A 20,736-nucleotide genomic window follows, 5' to 3' on the forward strand; every position below is an offset into this window, starting at 1 on the left:
CCTGATACCTTTACCTGGGCCAACAACCCGTTGCTGGCTATGTCACAGGACCTTGCTGGAGAACCTAATACTACTATTTTAGCTAAATGAAAATGATAAACTGCCTCCTCAGTTCTTACCTAGACCTATGGATTTGTGCATCTCTCAACCATCTTCAGAGAAGGTTCTTTTTACAGTGGAGAGCAATTAATACAGCTCTAAAGGAGACATCTATATCACAGTCCAGCAGTTCAGGTATCAAGGTGGAAGAGGGGGTGGAAAGATTATGAACAAGAGGTAGATGTTTGCAGTGAAATGGTATTCGCCAGATGAACTCACAGTGGCTGTGACTGCATGCACATGATTTGCGCAAGATTAAGTTAGCTAGAATCCCAGCATGCATTTGGGAGGGGCTCTTTAAGTCCCACCACCTGCTGAGGAGCTATTGGTAATTGGTGGCTGCTGGGGGAGGGGGAAAGTTTCTTTCCTGGATATAGCCACCTGAGAGGCTACCCATGCTCCAGCAGATTGTCCTATACCCATGCTCACTAAATGGACTTGGTGGGTTTAAAACACTGGTACAAGAATTTGGTCGGTAAGGAATAGTGCTGATGAGGATAGGGGAGAATTTGGAGGGGAGTGCATTTGCTCAAAATATTATTTTATTCATGTATGAAATTCTCAAACAGTTAAAAAAAAAAAGAATGAGGCCCCCTTTTTGGTAGAAAAAGAAATTATGTCTCCCACAGTACTATTTTATAGAACTGATTGAAATAATAATGTCCACATACTAAACAGATGTTCATTAACACTTGAATAAATTGCATTTTGCTAAGTCCCATTGAAACACACACGAACATAAACTATACACCTTATTTTAAATTCACTGTTCAATTTTAGTCAGCATATTGACTCAAATATCCCATGGAGGGAAAAGGTTGCTCTAACTCCTAGGAGTTTTAGAAAAAAAAGTGTAAAAAAACTTAGCAAACAAGACTGAGAAATTCAGCACTAGTAAAGTATCCATTTAAGCATACTTTTGCTGTGCTTTGCCAATACTAGTCTTGCTATCAATTTATTTCCTTATGAAGTCTATATTATTTTGTTTATTTTAACTATCTCTGATAACAGTTTAGTGTCATACAGAGCTCAGCTCAGTCTAGGATGCTAAGCATCTAACTTTTCTCTCCTGACTACACCTTCTAGGCTTAGGACTGTAGTCTAGTAATATAGTGGTTAGCTTGTTCTTTACCTATGCCATTTAGAACTTTAAAGATTTCTTTGCTCTAAGCATGGCTCTATAAGTAGTAACAGCTTAGCTCATCTTTATGTGGGAAACTATTCCAAATGTCATTGTTTTACTTATTTCTTTAATCTGAAAGAAAATATTTTCCCTTTTTGTTTCTATGACTTGGGTTATACTGACCACTACAAGAAATCATGCTAAAAGTTCCTTAGAGATTTTTCCTTTGAGTAACACTACCAATATATTTTTAAACTAGTCACTGAAATATATTTGACCCAAGCACCAGGAAGATTTTCTACTCCATTATACCAACTTGTAGCCTCACAAAATTTCTTTATAGCTTATATCCACTGGCCTAATATTCTTTTACCCATCAAAACTTTAAAATCTTGGGTATTTCAAATGTACTTTTTTATTTCACATCTCTGAAGAAATGAGAATCTCCTACAAAACCCTAGAAATAGCACTTATCACTTCTCCTTAGAGAACTATTTGTTCCGAGACAGGGTCTCTTTATGAATCCATGAATCTCTATGGCTTGAACTCTGGATCCTCCTGCCTCAGTCTCCCACAGTGCTAGGATTATGGGCATACTCCACCATGCCCAGCTTGAGGAACATCTTTTGCTGGTTAGATGTAAGCCGGCTCCACATCAACAAAAAGTGTGCTTACAGGAAAAGTGTGTGTGTGTGTGTGTGTGTGTGTGTGTGTGTGTGTGTGTGTGTGTGTGTGTTGGGGAGAAAAGGCTCATTACAATAGTTTTGAACTTGCTTTATTATCAATACAGAATACAAAAGTCTAACGTTTGAGAGATTTCTTGTTCCAAGATATACTCAACATTAGCAAGACTAAACATTAGAAAAGAAACCATTCTATACTTTTCATATAGTTTGATAGTGTCATTATCAACTTTTTAATGATACAATTTGTACTTATCAAAACTATGGAACTATAAGTGCTAACACAGTCATGCTGGAGCTCCATTAACAGTTGCTGCAGAAGAAAGCTGATTTATGTAAGAGATACTGATGACAACCCTTGATAAATGTTTACAAACTATTTGTCATACTATACAATTTCTGAAAGATGGGATTACAGCTGTTCTAAGCAAACAAATTTCAAGATACTTTCATTTCTCAGATTTCACATTATATAGTGTTCATCACAAGTGTAAGAATTTTTTAACAGAAGTAACATACACAACCTATAATAAAACGCTTCCCTAAATGATTCTGGGTCTAAGTGGGAAGAAAACCCATTTTGTTCTGACTTTTAATACTAAAATCTTGAAAAAGTCTTTTCTTTATTGCAGAATAAACACTGTAAGAGACACTGAAGTAGTAACACTATCAAAATATACACAAATGGCAGCTATGTAATTTTCACGCTTTTTACATTAGAAATATGTATTTCTCAATCTAATCTCCTGATGAACCACTTCCAATATCAATATTGAGGAATTCTTTGATTTTATCATATAACACCAACACCAAAGCACCCCCTGTACCACGGAGGATGTTGGAGAAGGCACCACGGAAGAAGGCAGCTGACCCTTCATGATGGTATATTTTCACAAAGCAGTCTATGGTTCCTTTATATTGCCGATCAGACTCGCCACTCTATGTTAAAAAGACAATTTTCTATTAGTTTATTATCTTTTAGGACATTTTAGGACATCAGCACTATGAGTAAAATTAATGCTGTGTTGAATTAGTGAGAATATACTTAATACTGCACTGAGGGAGTGAAGAACGTCCACATTTTTCAGAAACATTTGAAAACTGACCATATACTAGGTTTGCCAAATGTTAAAGGATGATATCACATAAATCATGGTTTAATCTTACCACATTTCAATTAACTATAAAAATACAGAGCAAGTATCACTAGAAAATTGTGATTAGGAAAAGCATTTTTTTTGTTTGTTTGTTTTTAAGAAAACCTGGAAAAACAAATGACCTCAGACTCTTTAAATTAAATTTGTAGATGCAGTATGAGTGATAAGTTTATAAGGGGCTAAAAAGACTGATGAGCTTTAAACATTTAAGAAGAAATAAAGTAGGAACAGTGATTAAGCACAAGTCATAAGGGAAGTAGAAACAAGCACACATGATGGGGAGGTGGCTCAGAGCTTACTCTAAGCATGAGGACCCGACTGCAGACCCCCAGAACCCTCTTAAAGCCTGAAGTCCCAGGGCTACTATGTAAGGTGGGAGGTGGAGACTGGAGACTCCTGGGAGCGTGAGGGCCAGCAAACCTGCTGCTGGCAGGGAAACAAGAGACCCTGTCACAAGCAAAAGGTGGAAAGTGAGGCCTGACACCTGAACTTGTCCTATGACCTTTATATGCATGCCGGCACTCACACAGATAAGCACATGAGTATGCAAACACACAAACATACAAAGATTTTTTAAGTTAAAAGATAATGAAAACAATGAAAAGTTAAATCAGTTCTTTGAAATATTTTGGGGGAAATTTTCTGTAAGTAATGTTTTAGAAAAAGAAGAATGGCATCCAAATTATTAGAAATGTCAAGGACAACATAAATGCAGATGATCATAGATTTTAAAAAGTAACATATGGGGGCTGGAGAGATGGCTCAGCAGTTAAGAGCACTGACTGCTCTTCCAGAGGTCCTGAGTTCAATTCCCAGCAACCACATGGTGGCTCACAATCATCTTTAACAAGATCTAGTACCCTCTTCAGAATAAAAAAAAAAAAAGTAACATATAACAAACTCTATGATAATTATTTTTAAAACTCAGAAAACAGAGAAAATTAATCCTACCAAAAAATAATTTACAATTTCCAGGAAAATAAATCCTAGAACTACAGAATCAGTGTCTCAGAACTGCAACTGTCAAAGTCACTGTCACGAGGAAAGCTGCATAGTCCCTGGGTTCCACTCAACAGTCACTGGGCTCTTCTTCCAGGAAGCTGAATCTCATCACTGTAGGCAGTGTGCATTCCTTTGCTATGCATTCCTAGGTCCTCTGCACACTTCCTTTCAGTCATTAACTGTGTGTCTTCAGTACAGCACTATGAGTTTGGATGCAGGCTGTATTTGTATTGCCAGAACTTAGTGTAGACTAAGTATTCAAATGTTTATTCAAGAAATGAATGTAATGTGCAAGTGATGGAATACATAAAGTTTAGCATTTTATGTTTGGAACACAGGTTATTCTACTTTTTCACCCTTTGACTTAAAGATTATATAACTTTCATCAAAATATACCATAACAGGAAATTATCATCTAATGGCCTATAACTGAGTTTACTTTACTTGAGGTAATACGCTGTGGGATAACCCCTCTGTATGCTGTAAATATATTTTATTACCATTGGTTAATAAAGAAGTTGCTTTGGCCTATAGCAAGGCAAAATAGAGTCAGGCAGAAAATCCAAGCAGAGACAGGGAGAAAAGGGCGGAGCCAGAGAGATGCCAGGCAGTCACCAGAGGAGTAAGATGTATTAAGGCACAGGTAAAGCCACAAGACACAACAAAATATAGATTAATAGACATGGATTAATTTAAGCTGTAAGAGCTAATTAGTAATAAGCCTGAGCAATAGGCCAAACAAGTTGTAATTAATATTAAGCATCTGAGTGACTATTTTAAAAGTGGCAGTGGGACTGGGGAGGACAAAAAAGCCTCTGTTTACAAATATTTTGGTTCAGATGGATATCTGAAGGCTGGAGAGATTGCTCAGCAGTTAGAACACTTGCTGAACTTTCAAAGGACCTAAGTTTGATCCCCAGAACTCATATGGTGGTTCACAACCATCTGTAAACCCAGTTGCTGGGGATCCAATGCCCTCTTCCTGGCCTCCTTGTGTACTAGGCACACAGCTGGTGCACAAATATACACAAAGGCAAAACATCTATACACATCAAATAATACTTATTCCAAAAATTTAAAAGATGGACATATTCATCCAATCTATCACTCCCCTCCACACTCCGAGAAATTCAGAAGAAGAAGGCAGTTTGTTCTCACAGCAGAAAGGAAGAGGCTTTGCTGGCTACTGGCTCTTTTACATCAGGAAACAATACAAGCAGGAATATAGGACGTAGACAAACGAACTTGCCTTCCAGATAAAATGTCTCTGAAATTCAAACACATTACATCTGCATGTAAGACATAGATTCAGTTAAACTCATAAATACATTACCTGCATCATCATACGTCTTCTAACTGTGTCAAAGGGATAGGAGAGTATTCCAGAGCAGGTAGTCACGATTTGAGCAATGATAAAAGAGATAAGAAACGGGATTTCCTTTGGTTTTGGCAATAAGCCCTAGGAGAAAAATGTATCATGTAATTAATAATCTAGTTTTCCAAAGTATCTTAAATTCTTAATTCAAAGGATATTTTTTTATAAATATATGAATGATGAAATAATATTTAAAGTGCAATTAAAAAACATCTGGAGCTGAGAAAGTAGCTTGGTGGTAAAGTGCTTGCCTAGCATGTAGAAGGCCCTGCATTTAAAATCCGGAACCACAGTCGAAACCAAATCTAGTTTATGGAGTTCATAACAGCAGACTAGCAAGAAAAGTTGTGATGTCCACATATGATGATGCTTCAGGATTTATGGAAATAAAACATATTTCCTACTAAAATTAGACTCATTATCAATGGCACCTAAACAAAATGTCAGCATTCAACCACCAAAAAAAGGTATTTCTTGTATAGGTGAAAAGTGAAAAGATACCTGATGATATTTGATGAGCAACTTTAAAGCATAGTGAAGAAGCATTCCTAACTGTCACTACTGCAGGAGATATCAGAAAGGCAAAGGGAGAATGCACAGGACATGTTCTATAATTACATTACATTCTGTGCATTTGAGATGCCATTTCCAATAATATACTAAGCTGAAAGTAATCTTTCCAGACCACAATAATGATATTTAACTATATTTATAGTATTAAAAGAGGAGTAACATGTAAGTCTAGTATAAAATTCCTCTCAATTTTTGATAAAAAAAAGGATATTTTCATTGATTCCATGCTACAGTGGTTAATAGCAAAAACCTCCTGATTATCATTTAATAAATATATTTCTTAACAATTCTTAGGTTATGTATCTTCAAAACGTGTGTCTTAAACTTACAAAATAACATGAAGTTGTAGAGTACTTAATAAGGTTTGTAGAATGAAGTAACAGCTCAAAAATGGCAGCCATTATTATAATCTTTCTTTTTCCTGGACTATGGAAGTGCTATTCAAGTCTGCATTGCAAAAGCAAACTGCAAAGCAAGCTGGAAAACAGCACAGAATCTAACAGTGGCCAGTGGTTGGACCAAGCCACGTGTAAGTAGCCCTTCCTTAGTTCCCACACTGATTATCTGCATATAAAAAGTGATAACAAAATTAATGTAAGTCAGCAAAAAAGTTAGAACATGTCTTACTATTTGCTGAAGATACAGAGGCCCAACCAGTACACTTTCCATGACATCCTGTTTATGATGCAAAAACTTTAAAAGCTTCATTGTTGACAAAATGTTCATGTAAAGTCAGTCGTAACAGTCATAATTTAACTGAATTATATAGTCACATAATTGTCATGAGTAAATGGATTAGATGAAATTTCATCTCTATTTTATCACTGATTTTGGTTTATGTAATTAAAGTAATTATATGTTAATTAAAATATACTAATTAGGATAAAAGGAACAAACCATGTATCTAATAAACCCATTTAAAGTCACCAAATTACCTTAATGGTGTCATAAGCTCCAAAATAAGAGGCTCTGTAAACAATGATACCCTGAACGGAGACACCAAACCCTTGGTACAGACCAATAATTCCATCTGACTTTGCTATTTTCATAATGCAGTCACCTAAACCCTTGAATTGCCGTTGCTCAGGACCTAAAATAAAGCAATGAAAACTATAAGTAACATTTACATCAAACATCTTAATCAAAGTAATTAAATATTTTAAAGAGTCAAATGATCTGAAACTTCTACCCAAAAAATTTTCTAACTAAAGGACACAAATAATCTTCCCATTCATTCAAGGTTTCATGAAGTATTTTAAAAGAAATAACTGAAAATATTAATGTCTTACAAAGTAAGCAAATTGACTTGAAACATTTCATCAAAATTATAAGAAAATATTTTGGGAGAAACAATGGAAATCTCCAGGGTGAGAGTTGTTAATCTCACCAAAGGAGAATCACTATAAACAAATAAGGCATACAGAACTATCGAGAAAAACAGACAAGTTACAAGCAAGCTTTGGGTTTACTCTGTTGTTAAATGCCCATTTCCATTTCTCCTTCAAGAAGAAAAAAAAGAAGATACTGTGTAGCTGGAGAGCTTCTCTCCAGGTCCCACCAAGCCCCGAAGTCCCACAACCCACGTATAAAATAATCACTCAGATGCTTATATTACTTATAAACTGTATGGTCGTGGAAGGCTTCTTGTTATCTATTTCTTCTATCTTAGATTAACCCATTTCTATTAATCTATAAGTCGCCATGTGGCTCGTGGCTTACTGGTACCTTACATCTTGCTTGTCATGGTGGTGGCTGGCAGGTCTCTCCCTCTGCCTTTCTGTTCCCTCAATTTTCCTTTCTGTTAGTCTCACCTATACTTCCTGTCTGGCTACTGGCCAATCAGTGTTTTATTTATATAGAGCGATATCCACAGCAATACTATAAGCCTGATGACTACATACTGATTCAGAATAAATTCTGTAGACTAGGAACTGGAAGGATGGATCAGTGGTTACAGTGTTTGCTGCTTTTATGAGGACATGAGTTCAGTTCCCAGCACTCATGCTAGATGGATTATTAATGCCTGCAACTTCAATTCCAGGGGACTGAATGCCCTCTCCTGGCCTCTAACAGCACCTGTATACACAGACACATATACATAAATAAAAATAAATCTCAAAAAACTGTTATATTTGATAACAGTGTTGATACTGTTTATAGATGTTTCAAAGTACAAAGGAAGAGTTAATACTAATAAAAACTGTACCTTTTCCAATATCAACACCTAGTCGGGTTCTGGCAAAATCTAGTGGATATACCACACACAAGGATGTTGCTCCGGCAGCCCCTCCAGAAGCCAGATTTGCTAGAAACCATCTCCAGAACTGAAATATACAAATTTAAAAAGCATTAATCTGTAGAACCTGACTGTTCAAAAATAACTGGTCTAATTTTCACAAAGGTTAAAAAGTAATCCAATATTTATAAGCTGCTCTTATGAACATCTATGACATATGCAAAATGTTTCCCTCATATCCACGCAGCCTCTCCCCACCATCCTACTCCCATGCTGGGGATAGAGCCCAGGACAGCATCATGGGCTTATGGGAATAGAACAGATTATCTAAATTGGGGCTGTTAAGGAAAATGCAAGATACAAGGCCTTTGTAACCACAAAAGAGTTAAGTAAAAATATTCTAGTCAAATTCAGTCTCCTGCTACATTAGCCCTAATATTTCTAAAATTAGTTTTAAGTTTTAGACTGCTTTGAAATTCCTGATTTCATCTTGGCCTAGAATGCCCTGCCCATTGCTTTTCGTAAACAAAAACAATTGTTGCCATCATGCTTTAACTTCTACTTCTTCCATGACCTCTCTCCTCTCCAGCCCTGTAAAACTGTCTATAACCATATCCTCTTCCTATGAATATTAAAGATGAATCAAAGGACCAGGATTCAAAATGTGTCACTACATTCCAGACTTTTATTTTAAAACTGTACTTAAAACTTTTTCAACTGTAGTTATTTATATATACTTACACTCCTTCAGATTATAATTCTTGAGGCCAAGATTATTCTTACTTAGTATAAATACAATTCACACTTCATACAATTTATCCTTGAATACAATTCAACAATGGTTGGATTCACAGAGTTGAATAATCATCACCAGTTTTAAAACATTTTTATGACCTCCAAAGAAATTCTATATCTTCCCTAACTCCCTGACCTATTAATATTTCTATTTCTATAGTATTAATAATTTGGAGATGCCATATGAACGAAATAACACAATTTGTAATTATTTGTGGTGGTTTTCTTTCATTGGATAATGCTTTCAAGGTTGATTCATGTAACAACATCTATTACTACACTTAATCCTGTTTAACTGTCAAATGATAGTGCTATATGGATGGACACATTTGATTTTATCTATCAACCAGTTGTTTTCATTGGTTGGAAGCCAGATTCTTAGGTCATCTGTTTTTTTACAGAGCAAGTCATGGGACTTTGCCCAGAGACACATGCTCAATAAATAGTTGTTTTAATGAGTATATATGTAATGAAACTTACTATTTCCAGATTCTTGTGGATCCTTTTAAGTGAAATGCACCTGTACTACTGTGTATCATGTTACATAATCACAGACAGCCAATTGTATCAGAAGATTACATGTGACACTGGGGTAGGTAACTAACCCACAGAAATCTGGCAGAAAACAATGAGCTGGGCCAGACTTTCTTACGAATCTGACATGAGAAAATAGGAAGTCTTTGCAGTTAGTAAGAGTAGAAATGGAAATGTTATTCATTTTTTGATATTTGATATTTGAAGTTTTTTTAAATTTAGAGATACTCATTCCCAGGAGGTGGGGGAAGAAGTCACATATGTATAAACATAAACATCTGGTGTTACAGGTAGTGTTCACATAGCATGGATCCCAAGTTAAGATCCTCTGACCTAAAGAAAGTCCACCAAAGATCACTGTGAGAGTAACCTTGAACTTTAAATTACACACATGTAAGTTATGCCACTCTTGCACCTCTGGAATGAGTCCCACTTGGTCATAAGGAATACTTGCTTTTCTTTCTGACATGCTGATGGATTTCCTAAGCTAGAATTCTGCTGAAGGTTTTTTTCTTTCATCCATGCTCATCAAGGGTATTACCTTCTCATGTCCTTTTTGGTGTATCCTTCTTTTTGGTATGATGGTGATAAAGGCTTACATATTTACTGTACTTTTTAGTCTATTCCTAGTTATTAAAAAGTTTACTATGTTATTAAACCTCTCATACCCTTACATATCTTCTGTTTGCTATGTTGTTTTTTTTTTTTTTTTTTTTTTGTGTGTGTGTGTGTGTGTGTGTGTGTGTGTGTGTTCATGTGAAGGCCAGAGGACAACTTTGGGTGTCATTCCTCAGGTGCTATATACCTTGCATTTTTGGGGTAGGGGGGGTGTGGGGAGTCAGGGTCTCTTATTCACCCAGAGCTCACTGATTAGACTAGGCAGACTGGCCAGAAGGCCCCAGGCCTCATGCCTCCCTTCTCCAGCATGAGGATTATAGGTGCATACCACCAATTCTTTTTCAAATATGTGTTGTAAAGTTTAAACTCAGATCCTGCTTGTGCAGCAAATATTCTGTCCACTAAACTATCTCCCCAGGCTTCCTCCATCTGTTTATTACATAATTTTCTCTTGGCTTGACCTTTCTTGTCTTAGCTTCTGTGCTGGAGATTAAACCCACAGTCCTACACATGCAAAGCATGTGCTCTACTACTGAACTACACTCCAGAAACTCCTCTTACGCTTCATTTCCATAAAAGAAAAACAATTCACTTCTTTAGGGAATAAGCAACCCCAGTGGTAGGTAATACAAACCTGATGGCTGTTTCTTTATGCTTATGAGAGCAGTAATTATAAGGTAAGAATTACATTTAATATTTACTCTGGGGAATAATGCCTTGAGACTAATAATCCCTTAGTTATTGAAGCTAAGAGATTTCAGGAACATTGTTGAAGCTAATATAATTTTTATATATTTTCATAACAATATACATGCTAACTTGTCAACATTTAATGTGTTCCATTTTTATTATTTTTACATCTACCAGAGTACCTTCACTCTAAATAAGACATTATAGGTAATACAAATTCAATAGTTTCTTAGAAAATTTTAGACATATTGAAACATAATTACCTGTTTTTCTTTATTAACTCCAGACATGAATAGTTGTTTATATTTGTCCTTAAAAGCAAAGTTTAAAGCTTGTGTTGGAAAGTATCGAATAACATTTGCCAAATTGCCACGCCAATAACTTAAAAAACCTACAGAATCAAACACATAAATCCATTTTGCATTAGTAAAGAATGTGTTTTCACATTCCTACTGAAGGAAGAAACTGCAGCATTAACTATGCAGCTCATCCCAATTTTGTTCACCTAAAAAACTTATCAAAAGTATCAGCTAAAGAAAACAGGACTCATCAATGGGAAAAAAGCAGAGCTCACTAATAACCTCCCGCCTCATCCCCAAACCTTGATGCCATTTCCTACAGTAATAAAGCCGTTATGTTAGTACACTGCACCAAACAAACAGATCCACTTACTGAACTATACATACAATGAACATTAAAAGGGGTAACAGAAACCCTCTATCTTCTTCTTTTTTTTTTTTTTTTTTTTTTTTTTTAATTTTATTTATTTATTTTTTTGATTTCCCCCCTCCAGCCCCCCTCACCTTCCCCCCAGCCCGCCCCCCATTCCAATCTCCTCCAGGGCAAAGCCATTTTGAAGGGGGGCTGGAATTTACAGAAAAGGGAGAAGGGGGATGCTCGGTGGTGGAAGAGGAGTCGATCCATTTTATCTCAAGGTAGTCTCTCAGCTGGGTGGTGGTGGTGCATGCCTTTAATCCCAGCACTCGGGAGGCAGAGGCAGGAGGATCCCTGTGAGTTCAAGGCCAGTCTGGGCTACAGAGTGAGTTCCAGGACAAAGCTACACAGAGAAATCTTGTCTTGAAAAAAACAAAAACAAACAAACAAAATTATAGGTAGTCTCTCCTAGTCTGTTCAAGTATTAATCCCCCACCTCAGTTCTCCATGAACTGACTGCCCAACCCTCATGATTCAGCCATCATGGGACTTGGAATCCAGAGCTATCCTTATAGTCCAGAGCTCCCCTAGAAAATGACACTTAACTCTTCCATAATCTTGATGGCAAACTGTCAAGTGCTTTGACTGTGTACTTTGAATAGGGTATCTTCAGTCCCAATCTGAGAATGCCCCAAATCAGGCCCTTAAAAATAAACATTCAAAACACAGTGATTTAATAAAATGAAATGTTTCCTTATCCAGGACTTGAAAATGGGGAGAATGCAAATTAAAACCACAGTTATTTTGTATCTGTTAGAACAGCTACCATCAAAAAGACAAAAATATTAGTTAAGTATGTAGGGAAAAGAACCATGTTTAATGTATGAGATTCTCTGCAAAACTAAAAGCAGAACTACCATAGGGTCCACAATCCCACTCCTGAGTCCATCTATGGAGGAACTGAAATAGAATGTTGAAGCATATGCATGTGCAGTGCTACACACATTAGCTAAGATACAGGGTCAGCCTAAGCACATATCAGCAGATAACTTAAGAAAATGTAGAATATATAAACAATGGAATTACCGACCCTTAAAAGAAAAGTCCTGGCACTTGCAGCTAAGAACCTGAGGATACTGGTGTGGAGACATGCAGCCAGACATTTTGTGGAAAGAGTATACATTAGAGGTCTCCATTGGTCCCTCCTCTCAGAGATTGGGGAAGAGAGGGAGGAAATATTGCAGGAGTCAGAGGAGATAGGACACCAGAAGAATATGGTCTATCAAAACAACTAAGCAGGGCTCACATGGGCTCACAGAGACTGAAGTGACAAGCACAGGGCCTGCCAGGGTCTACACCAGGTCCTCTGAGTCTATGTAGCATGGTGGTTTTTTAGACCAGAGTAGGTGTACTCTCTAGTACTGGGATTAAAGGTGTGCACCACCACTGCCCAGCTGTGTCTCTGTCTCTTTTCCTCTTACTGGGTTGCCCTGTCCAGTATCTGATTGTATCTTGTTTAGTCCTGTTTGTTTGTCATCTCTTGGAGGCCTGCTCTCTTCTGAAGAGGAAACAGAAGGGGAGTGGATCTGGGGGAGAGGGGAGGTGGGGAGGAGTGAGAGCGAGGAGAAACTGTGGTCAGGATGTATTGTATATGAGAATTTATTTTCAATAAAAAGAAATGAACCTGAAGGATATTACGCTTAATGAAATAGGAAGGCATGGAAAGAAAAACGTCACACAGTATCACTGACATGAAGAATCTAAAAACATCTAACAGAAGAAGACAGTAGAATGGTGGTTCCCAGAGGCTCAGCAGGAGTGGTCTGGGAAAAGTGACATGTTGGTTATGTGGGGTGAGTAAGTTTTGGGTATCTAACACAAAGTATGGGAGCTTTTTTTTTTTTAAAGCAAATGGGACAAACTTATGAAAGTAAGCAAACAGCTCCCACTGGGATGAGATGGGTCGCAGAACTGGGGATCCACAGGATGGTGACTATCATTGAAACTACTGGTGTATAATTCAAGTTTTCTAAAAGAGTAAATCATAAAAATTCTAAAAACATACAAAATGTTTTCATTATATATGGTGATTAATAAGTTAGTTTGCTTGGTTGTGGTTATCAGGATAACACACATACAAAAACATTCTCCTGTACATGGTAAATGTATAATGTCAAAAAAGCTAGAGAAATAATTTTTGAAGCAATAACAAGAAAAATAGTTATTTGCTAGACACTTCTCCTTGAACTCATTTATCACCATTACCTACCACTAAGGAGTAGCATTTTCTCCCTTATCCAGGCGAAGTTTTCGGTTACAACAGCTTATAGGGCACAGAGGATTTGTTCAGTCTAACTTGTAACAATAGAGAATTAGAATCGAAACACAAGCAGTCTGACAGAATAACTCGCATGCCGACAAACACTTTGATCATGCATATGCTTCCTGTGCAAAGAAGGCCAATTTTCAGGTGTGGAAGTGCACAGCTTTATTTACTCCAGTATTTGAGGCCAGCTAGAACTACACAGAGACAGGGTCTAAAAGGGGGGGGAGCAACTGTCAAGTGCAAGGAAAGTACAAAAAAAAAATTAAACATGAAGAATTTAATCAAATTATAAGGGAGTATTTCTTGCTTTTTAAGAGTTGTGCTAAACTTCTGAGGATGGTGTAAATCTTTTTTGGAGTATTTTTAGTGGAACTTAAATTCTTATTAGTTAATAAAAACTTTCAGAAACAGCTACACATTTGTTTTCTCAGAGTCTGACCTCTGGAAGAAAGAATTCAGAGAGTGAACCTGACTGTGTAAATGACGCTAAGTAAGATTTAATTTTCTGGACCACAGCCATAATAATGCATTGACACTACTGGCAAATGTTAAGCTCAATTTTAAAAGGTTCAGAAAGCACATTTTTGTAGGTATCTTTCCAACTTATCAAGGGACATTAATTAAAAAAAAATAAAAACAAGAAACTGGTTTGCAGTCACATGAGAAAGGCACTGACTGGTCTTCCCATTTTATACATGACTGACGCACACATTTGATCACTTTGGAAATGGCTAGCTAATTCAGATCATGAGTTATTCACTGTAATTCTGATTACTGTAACAGATGTTCATCTCACAAAAGAACAGAAGAGTCTTGTAGCTTTGGTTAACATACCAAATACAACTGAAATTTTCATGACAAAGATACCCTTAAACTAACATGAGACCCCGAAAGAGCATCACATTTGAAACCAACAGTGGGTCCTTCTTCCCTCCTTTCTTTCTGAGAGAAGATCTTACTAAGCAGCAGGTCAGGTGTTCCTAGAACTTTCCGGAGTCCTTCTGACCCTTGCATTCCATGTTATTGTGATTTAGGATTATACTCCTCTGAATTGTACACACAAAACTTCCCCATAACACTTCAAAAATGCCTCTAGATGGCAATATTCTCCCTGCTGTGAGTTAGCCTTATGTTTTAGTAACAATAACCCACATATAAGAACAAAAAATTTCTCAAAGTTCTGCTTATGACTATATCTTGAAAAGTAAAGATAATGAAGACCAGAAAAAATATATAGCATTAACTCAAGTACAGGAGTCATATTTCAGGAGTTATATTTTAAAAAAAAATCAAGAAACTTGTTTTTAAAGTTTCAGAAAAAGCCCCTCAAAAATATTTAAAATACAATTACATTAGCTTTGGGAAGCACAACCTGACTAGAACACTTTACCTAAATATTTAAAGCAGACACAGTAAAAACAGATAGATTGGCCACTTCCTTTTTTGAAATAGGCCTCCAAACATAGCCTTGGCAGGCCCTTGAACTTGTTATCATCCTATCCCTGCCTCCATACAGGCAGTCTATTTTTTTTTTAATTAGTTGTAAGCCAGGTATGGTGGTGTATGCCTTTAATCCCAGCACTTGGGAGGCAAAGGCAGAGGGATCTCTGAGTTTGAGGCCAGCCTGGTCTACATATTGAGTTCCAGCCAGAGCTATATAGTGAAAGCTTATTTAAAAAAAATGAAAAGTTAGTTATTTTATGTGTATGAGTGTTTTGCTTGTATTTATGTATCTGCACCATGTGCATGCCTGGTGCCCACCAAAGACAGAAGATGGCATCCCAGGCGGTTGTGAGCTGCCATATGGGTGATGAGAACCAGACCCAAATCCTCTCTACTCGAGAACAAATGCTCTTAACACTGAACCATCTTGCCCCCCTGCAGATGGGTATTCTAGAGATAGTTTAGATAGTGCCTAAGATTTCACTCTTTTTTTTTTTTTTTTTTTTTTGGTTTTTCGAGACAAGGTTTCTCTGTGTAGCTTTGCGCCTTTCCTGGAACTCACTTGGTAGCCCAGGCTGGCCTCGAACTCACAGAGATCCGCCTGGCTCTGCCTCCCGAGTGCTGGGATTAAAGGCGTGCGCCACCACCGCCCGGCTTAAGATTTCACTCTTAAGCCCTATATTCTACTCAATACTCAAGAATAGTTGTAACCACATCTCGAGAAATAAAGTATCTTCCTCAAATCCCCATTTCCTTTTTTCAAATGGTGTGTCTGAGTATGCTGCCCAGGCTGTTCCCCAACATTTTAGCTTAAGCAATACCACACTCAGATAGAGACTGTTCTATTGTTTTACTTTGGGAAAATGCTACCACAGACCTAGCAGCAAAAGAAAGGATAGCTCTGGAGTCGAAGCCACTTCATTTCCTGCTTTGAATAAATGATAAATCTATTTTCTTTTTTAAAGTTTGTACAGGTTTTTCAACAGAACCATTTTCAGCAACGGCCCATGAAGGGCTTTCATTGTTCATTTTATCAAATCATTTCAGTATTAATAAAAAGTTCCATACCTAAAAAGAAAAAAGAAACTAAAGTAATACTGATTCCACAGTTTATTTGTATTTTGCTTAGTGCTGTTGCTGCTGTTTTCCTGTTTTAACTCTGATTTTAAAATCATGTTAGGACTCAACAGGTAGAGCGCCTGCTGTCAAGCCCCATGACCTGAGTTCTACCCCCAGGACACTCACAGAGTGCAAGGTGAGAAGTGACTCCTGCCTGCCATTCTGACTCCACATTTATGCCATGGCATGCATGAATGCAAACATGAAGACGCACAAAGTACGTTTTTAATAAATGTTCTTAGAAGTTACATTAAAACACCATTTGTCATGATTGCTGAGTTTTAGCCTACTCTGACATTCTGCACAGAGAAGACTGCCTTGTTGGAAGGCCTGGTCTTCAGTGGTTCTCGGAATAAGCAGAGCTTTTTGCCAATTAAGCATCAGAATACAGAGGCTATAATGCACCTGTATTTGTACTTCTCAAAAGCTTACAACTTCAAGAAACAGCTAAGCCACTTGAATACTAATTAACATAAAGCATCTTGCGCCCTTGGAAGTCATACACTCTTTTTTTTTTCCTGGGCCAGGCACAAGTGTACTCAAAGTACAAATACTGATGTAACAGACCTACATGGAAAGGGCAGGCTCGGGTCTCACCTGCAAACAGGATACATTTAAGGCCTTCTTGGCATTGGGAATGCCTGTTTGATGCGTCAAGACACTAAATTCTGGCAGGTTAAGAAACACACCCGTAATCTCAGGACTCTCAAAAACAGGCAGGAAGATCAACTCAAATTCAATGCCAGCCTGGTCTACATAAAGAATTCCAGGCTAGCAAGGGCTACATAGACCCTGTCTCAAAAAACAGTGCTCCTGCACACTCACCAAAACACCACCACCACCACCCCCAAAACCAAGAAACAAACAAACAAAAACATCTGCTAGGTTAAGCTGGCAGCTACCTCCACCCTACATACCCTTTTCTGATTGACCCTCTCCTCTCTTTTGCATCACTCCTTTCTCTGGGTCACCCCTTCTCTGGAAAACACACCCCTTTCCACTGAGTAACCCAATTCCTCTGCACCACCTCTTCTGGTGTCACCCTACCCTTTGAGTGGCCCCTTCTTTGGATGATCTCTTTCCCCTGGGATACCCCTTCTCTGAATGACCCCCCTTCCACTGAGTCAATCCTCTTCCTCAGGATCACCCCTTCCTCTGGGTAAACCTGTCCTCTGGGTCACCTCTTCTCTGGATGACTCCCTGATCTAGAAGATTCCTCTGGATCGCTCCTTTTGCTGTCACCCTGCCCCCTAAATGACTCCCTTTTCGAGATGACCCCCTTTCTGGCGTGTCACCTTTTTTTTTTTTTTTTTTTTGAGACAGGATTTCTCTGTGTAGTTTTGATGCCTGTCCTGGATCTCGCTCTGTAGACCAGGCTGGCTCGAACTCACAGAGATCCACCTGCCTCTGCCTCCCGAATGCTGGGACTACAGGCGTGCGCCACCACAGCTCGGCTCTTTTTTTTTTTTTTTTTTTTTTTTTTTTTTTTTTTTTTTTTCCCTGCCGTGTCACTTTCTTCCTCTAGATAATCCCCTCTGGTCACCTTCTCCCGTGTACGATCCCTCCTCTAGGTGACCCCCTTTTCTCTGGGTCAGCCTCTTCCGGATGAGCCCCTTTCCCCCGGACCACCTCTCCTATGCCACTCCTGCTGTGGGTGACCCCCTTTCTCTTTGGGCCACCGTTTCTGGAGTCAGCCCTCACCCTCACCCGTGTCCAGGACGAAGAGGCCGAGTGTGGCACCATACGCACCCTGCTCGCGTGGAATGCGCACCAGGCAGTCCACCATGCCCTTGTAGCGCGCCTCGGGGCTGATCTGCTTGGAGGACGCCTGCACCTGCAGCAACAGCTTCACCCGCTCGATGGGTGCCACCGCTGTCTTCGACACTGCGGCCGCGACCCCGCCGACCATCAGGTCCTTCACGAAGGACATGGGGTCAAACAGCACCTTCTTTGAAGACTTCTTGGAGGGTTCGCTCGACATGTTGGACACAAGTCGGACAACACCACACCAACACCTAAGCGACAATGACGACGACCGGAAAACCGACTCGGCTTTACCCTGGCGGGAAAGCTGCGCTAAGGATGCCGGGAGAACAGCGCATCCGGTGCAGGCCGAAGAGCTGCGCAGGCGCGCCCAACGGCCTGGCGTGGCGCACGTGACCCCAACACGTGTTTCCAGGTGCGCGTGCGCAGTGTACAGCTGCTGGTCGGAGGCGAGGTGGGGGGAGTGGGGGTGGCGTTGAGTGCTCCTGCTGGGCAGAAGATCTTTCAACCCACTGCACGCTGTGATTAAGCACATCTGATTCAGTTTGCAGTTAGTTTACCTCCCGCTTCTCAGGAGCCACACTCTAGCCAGGTGCTGCATGTGTGTAATGCCAGCAGGTGTGGGCACCTTTGGCTACACAGCAAATTTGAAGCCAGCCTGGGCTATGTGAGCCCCTGGCTTAAATAGATGTCACAGTCTGCTTTAGCAGAGACCATTTGTCCAGTCACCCTGGACATCGGAGTTGGTATTTCTTCTCTAGAAGCCAACATGTTCCTCTGCCATATTTTATTTAAACTGAAATTTCTATTCAATACTGATTCTTGATTGAGGCAGAACATTAAAAGGGAGATAGGACAGTGCTGTGTTGTGTTGTTGGTTTGTTTAAATTGATGTATTAAGCTAGGCCCTAATCATTAAATCAGGTTTTATGGAAAATCAGGTTTCTCTTTGTAGCCTGGGCAGTCCAGGAACTAGCATGTAGACCAGGCTGACCTTGAACTCATAGAGATCTGCCTGCCTCTATCTTCTGAGTGCTGGGACTAAAGGCATGCACCATCACGCCTGGGGCTCCGTTTGGGGGTATTCTACTTTGCAGGATTAAGAACCAATGACTTTCTAAAGAGCAATTCACAAACTTTTTTTTCCTACACAGAACGTTTCTCTTAAAACTTACTGAAGTCTACAAAAACCTTTTTTGTTGTTATTGTTAAATATACTGACAAGTACCATATTAAAGATCTTTTAAAATGTACACTTACCTAGTTAAAAATGATAAGTCTATTGCATAGCAATCAAAAATTTATAATTATTATTATATTTTGGCTTTCAAGACAAGAGTTTCTCTATGTAACCTTGACTGTTTTGGAACTCACTCTGTAGCCCAGGCTGGCCTCAAACTCACAGAGATCTGCCTGCCTCTGCCTCCTGAGTGCTAGAATTAAAGGCATGTGCCACCATGGCCCTTGAATTATTGTTTTAATTGTGAGTCAATTAAAAGAATTAGTGAACTCTAGCCCTGGCTAGCCACCAATGAAGGCAAAATTCCCATCTTAGTCTCCAGAGTGTGAACTACCATGCATAGATAAAAGTATGATTTTATTTAAATGTTTTTTCATATATGTAGTTAATTTTAGTCATTTTCATCCTGGTTACTAGCAGGGAATTATGGAGTTGGCCTGGTCTATGTGCCTCAAGAGGCATATGTCATAGGTTTTTCAGGTTAGAGTCCATGGCTTCTGGGATCCTGTGTGCCTTTCAGGTCCTGAGGAACCAAGGCATTCCCTCAAGCAGTGAAGCATTCAGGCTGCCTTGTGTTTCTCGGTGTTCCCTAGAAGTCACTGAAGTCACTGAAGCACACGAAGGCTTGACAGGACAGTTGGTCCAGTATACTGATATTTTAAGTCATGGGGTTCACAGCTGGGTGAGAATGTTCCGACTTTTCTTCCCAAACAGCCTACATAGCACTTTCCTGCACTGTGGAAGCTAACCACCAGGGAGGAAGCCTAAAAATACATTTTTCCAATATATATATGTATATTAGTGTTGTTCTATACTTTTGAAAATTTTATACTTGACAAAAGACAGTTGGACTAAACATTATTGCTTTGGTTTTTGGGCAATATTACACATGTAACCCCTAGAAAATTCATTCCATTGTATCAGTAGGACAGAATGAAAGTGAAAAAAGCAAGTTTCAACACCATTACAAAAGTAGTTTTAACCTCATGGTGTCCCTGAAAGGGTCTCAGTGCAACAAGCCTACCCTGTTTCCACACTTGAGGATTCATCAGAAGCTGGTTACCACAGTCAAGCTGCTTTTGGTACAGAATATCTCTTTCTTTTCTTCTGGATTTTTTTTTTAAATTAAATACACTGGCTCCCACTATGGCAGCATATTCCTAATTGCTTTTTAAAGCATGTTTGACATTTGTCAATAAATACAGAACCTTGAGACGCTTTTACAGGAGCTGGATGAGCTTTAGCTTTTTTGAACAAAAGGACCTAATTTCTTGTTGGTATCTTCAGCATGCTGTTACCTTTCTA

General features: G+C 38.8%; 1 protein-coding gene across 1 annotated transcript; it reads right to left on the reverse strand.

The window, feature by feature from the left end:
* Positions 1-1,981: 1,981 nt before the first annotated feature.
* Slc25a31 (solute carrier family 25 member 31) lies at positions 1,982-18,426 on the reverse strand. Its single transcript, XM_059265180.1, has 6 exons — positions 18,177-18,426; positions 11,149-11,276; positions 8,219-8,336; positions 6,948-7,102; positions 5,398-5,523; positions 1,982-2,844 (listed from the first exon to the last, which is right to left on the reverse strand). The coding sequence occupies exons 1-6, from the start codon at positions 18,406-18,408 to the stop codon at positions 2,644-2,646; spliced, it is 960 nt and encodes a 319-aa protein (XP_059121163.1). The 5' UTR covers positions 18,409-18,426; the 3' UTR covers positions 1,982-2,643.
* Positions 18,427-20,736: the final 2,310 nt, after the last annotated feature.

The sequence above is a fragment of the Peromyscus eremicus genome, chromosome 6, assembly GCF_949786415.1.
Source record: "Peromyscus eremicus chromosome 6, PerEre_H2_v1, whole genome shotgun sequence".
In the NCBI taxonomy this organism is placed as follows: domain Eukaryota; kingdom Metazoa; phylum Chordata; class Mammalia; order Rodentia; family Cricetidae; genus Peromyscus; species Peromyscus eremicus.

Excerpts from the sequence above, each read along its gene's own strand:
- Slc25a31 (XM_059265180.1), bottom strand. The coding sequence starts at position 18,408 with ATGTCGAGCGAACCCTCCAAGAAGTCTTCAAAGAAGGTGCTGTTTGAC. Across the intron at positions 11,277-18,176 it reads GCGCATTCCACGCGAGCAGG|GTTTTTTAAGTTATTGGCGT; the intron begins GTGCGTATGGTG and ends TTGATTCTGTAG. Across the intron at positions 7,103-8,218 it reads AGGTGTTGATATTGGAAAAG|GTCCTGAGCAACGGCAATTC; the intron begins GTACAGTTTTTA and ends GCTTTATTTTAG.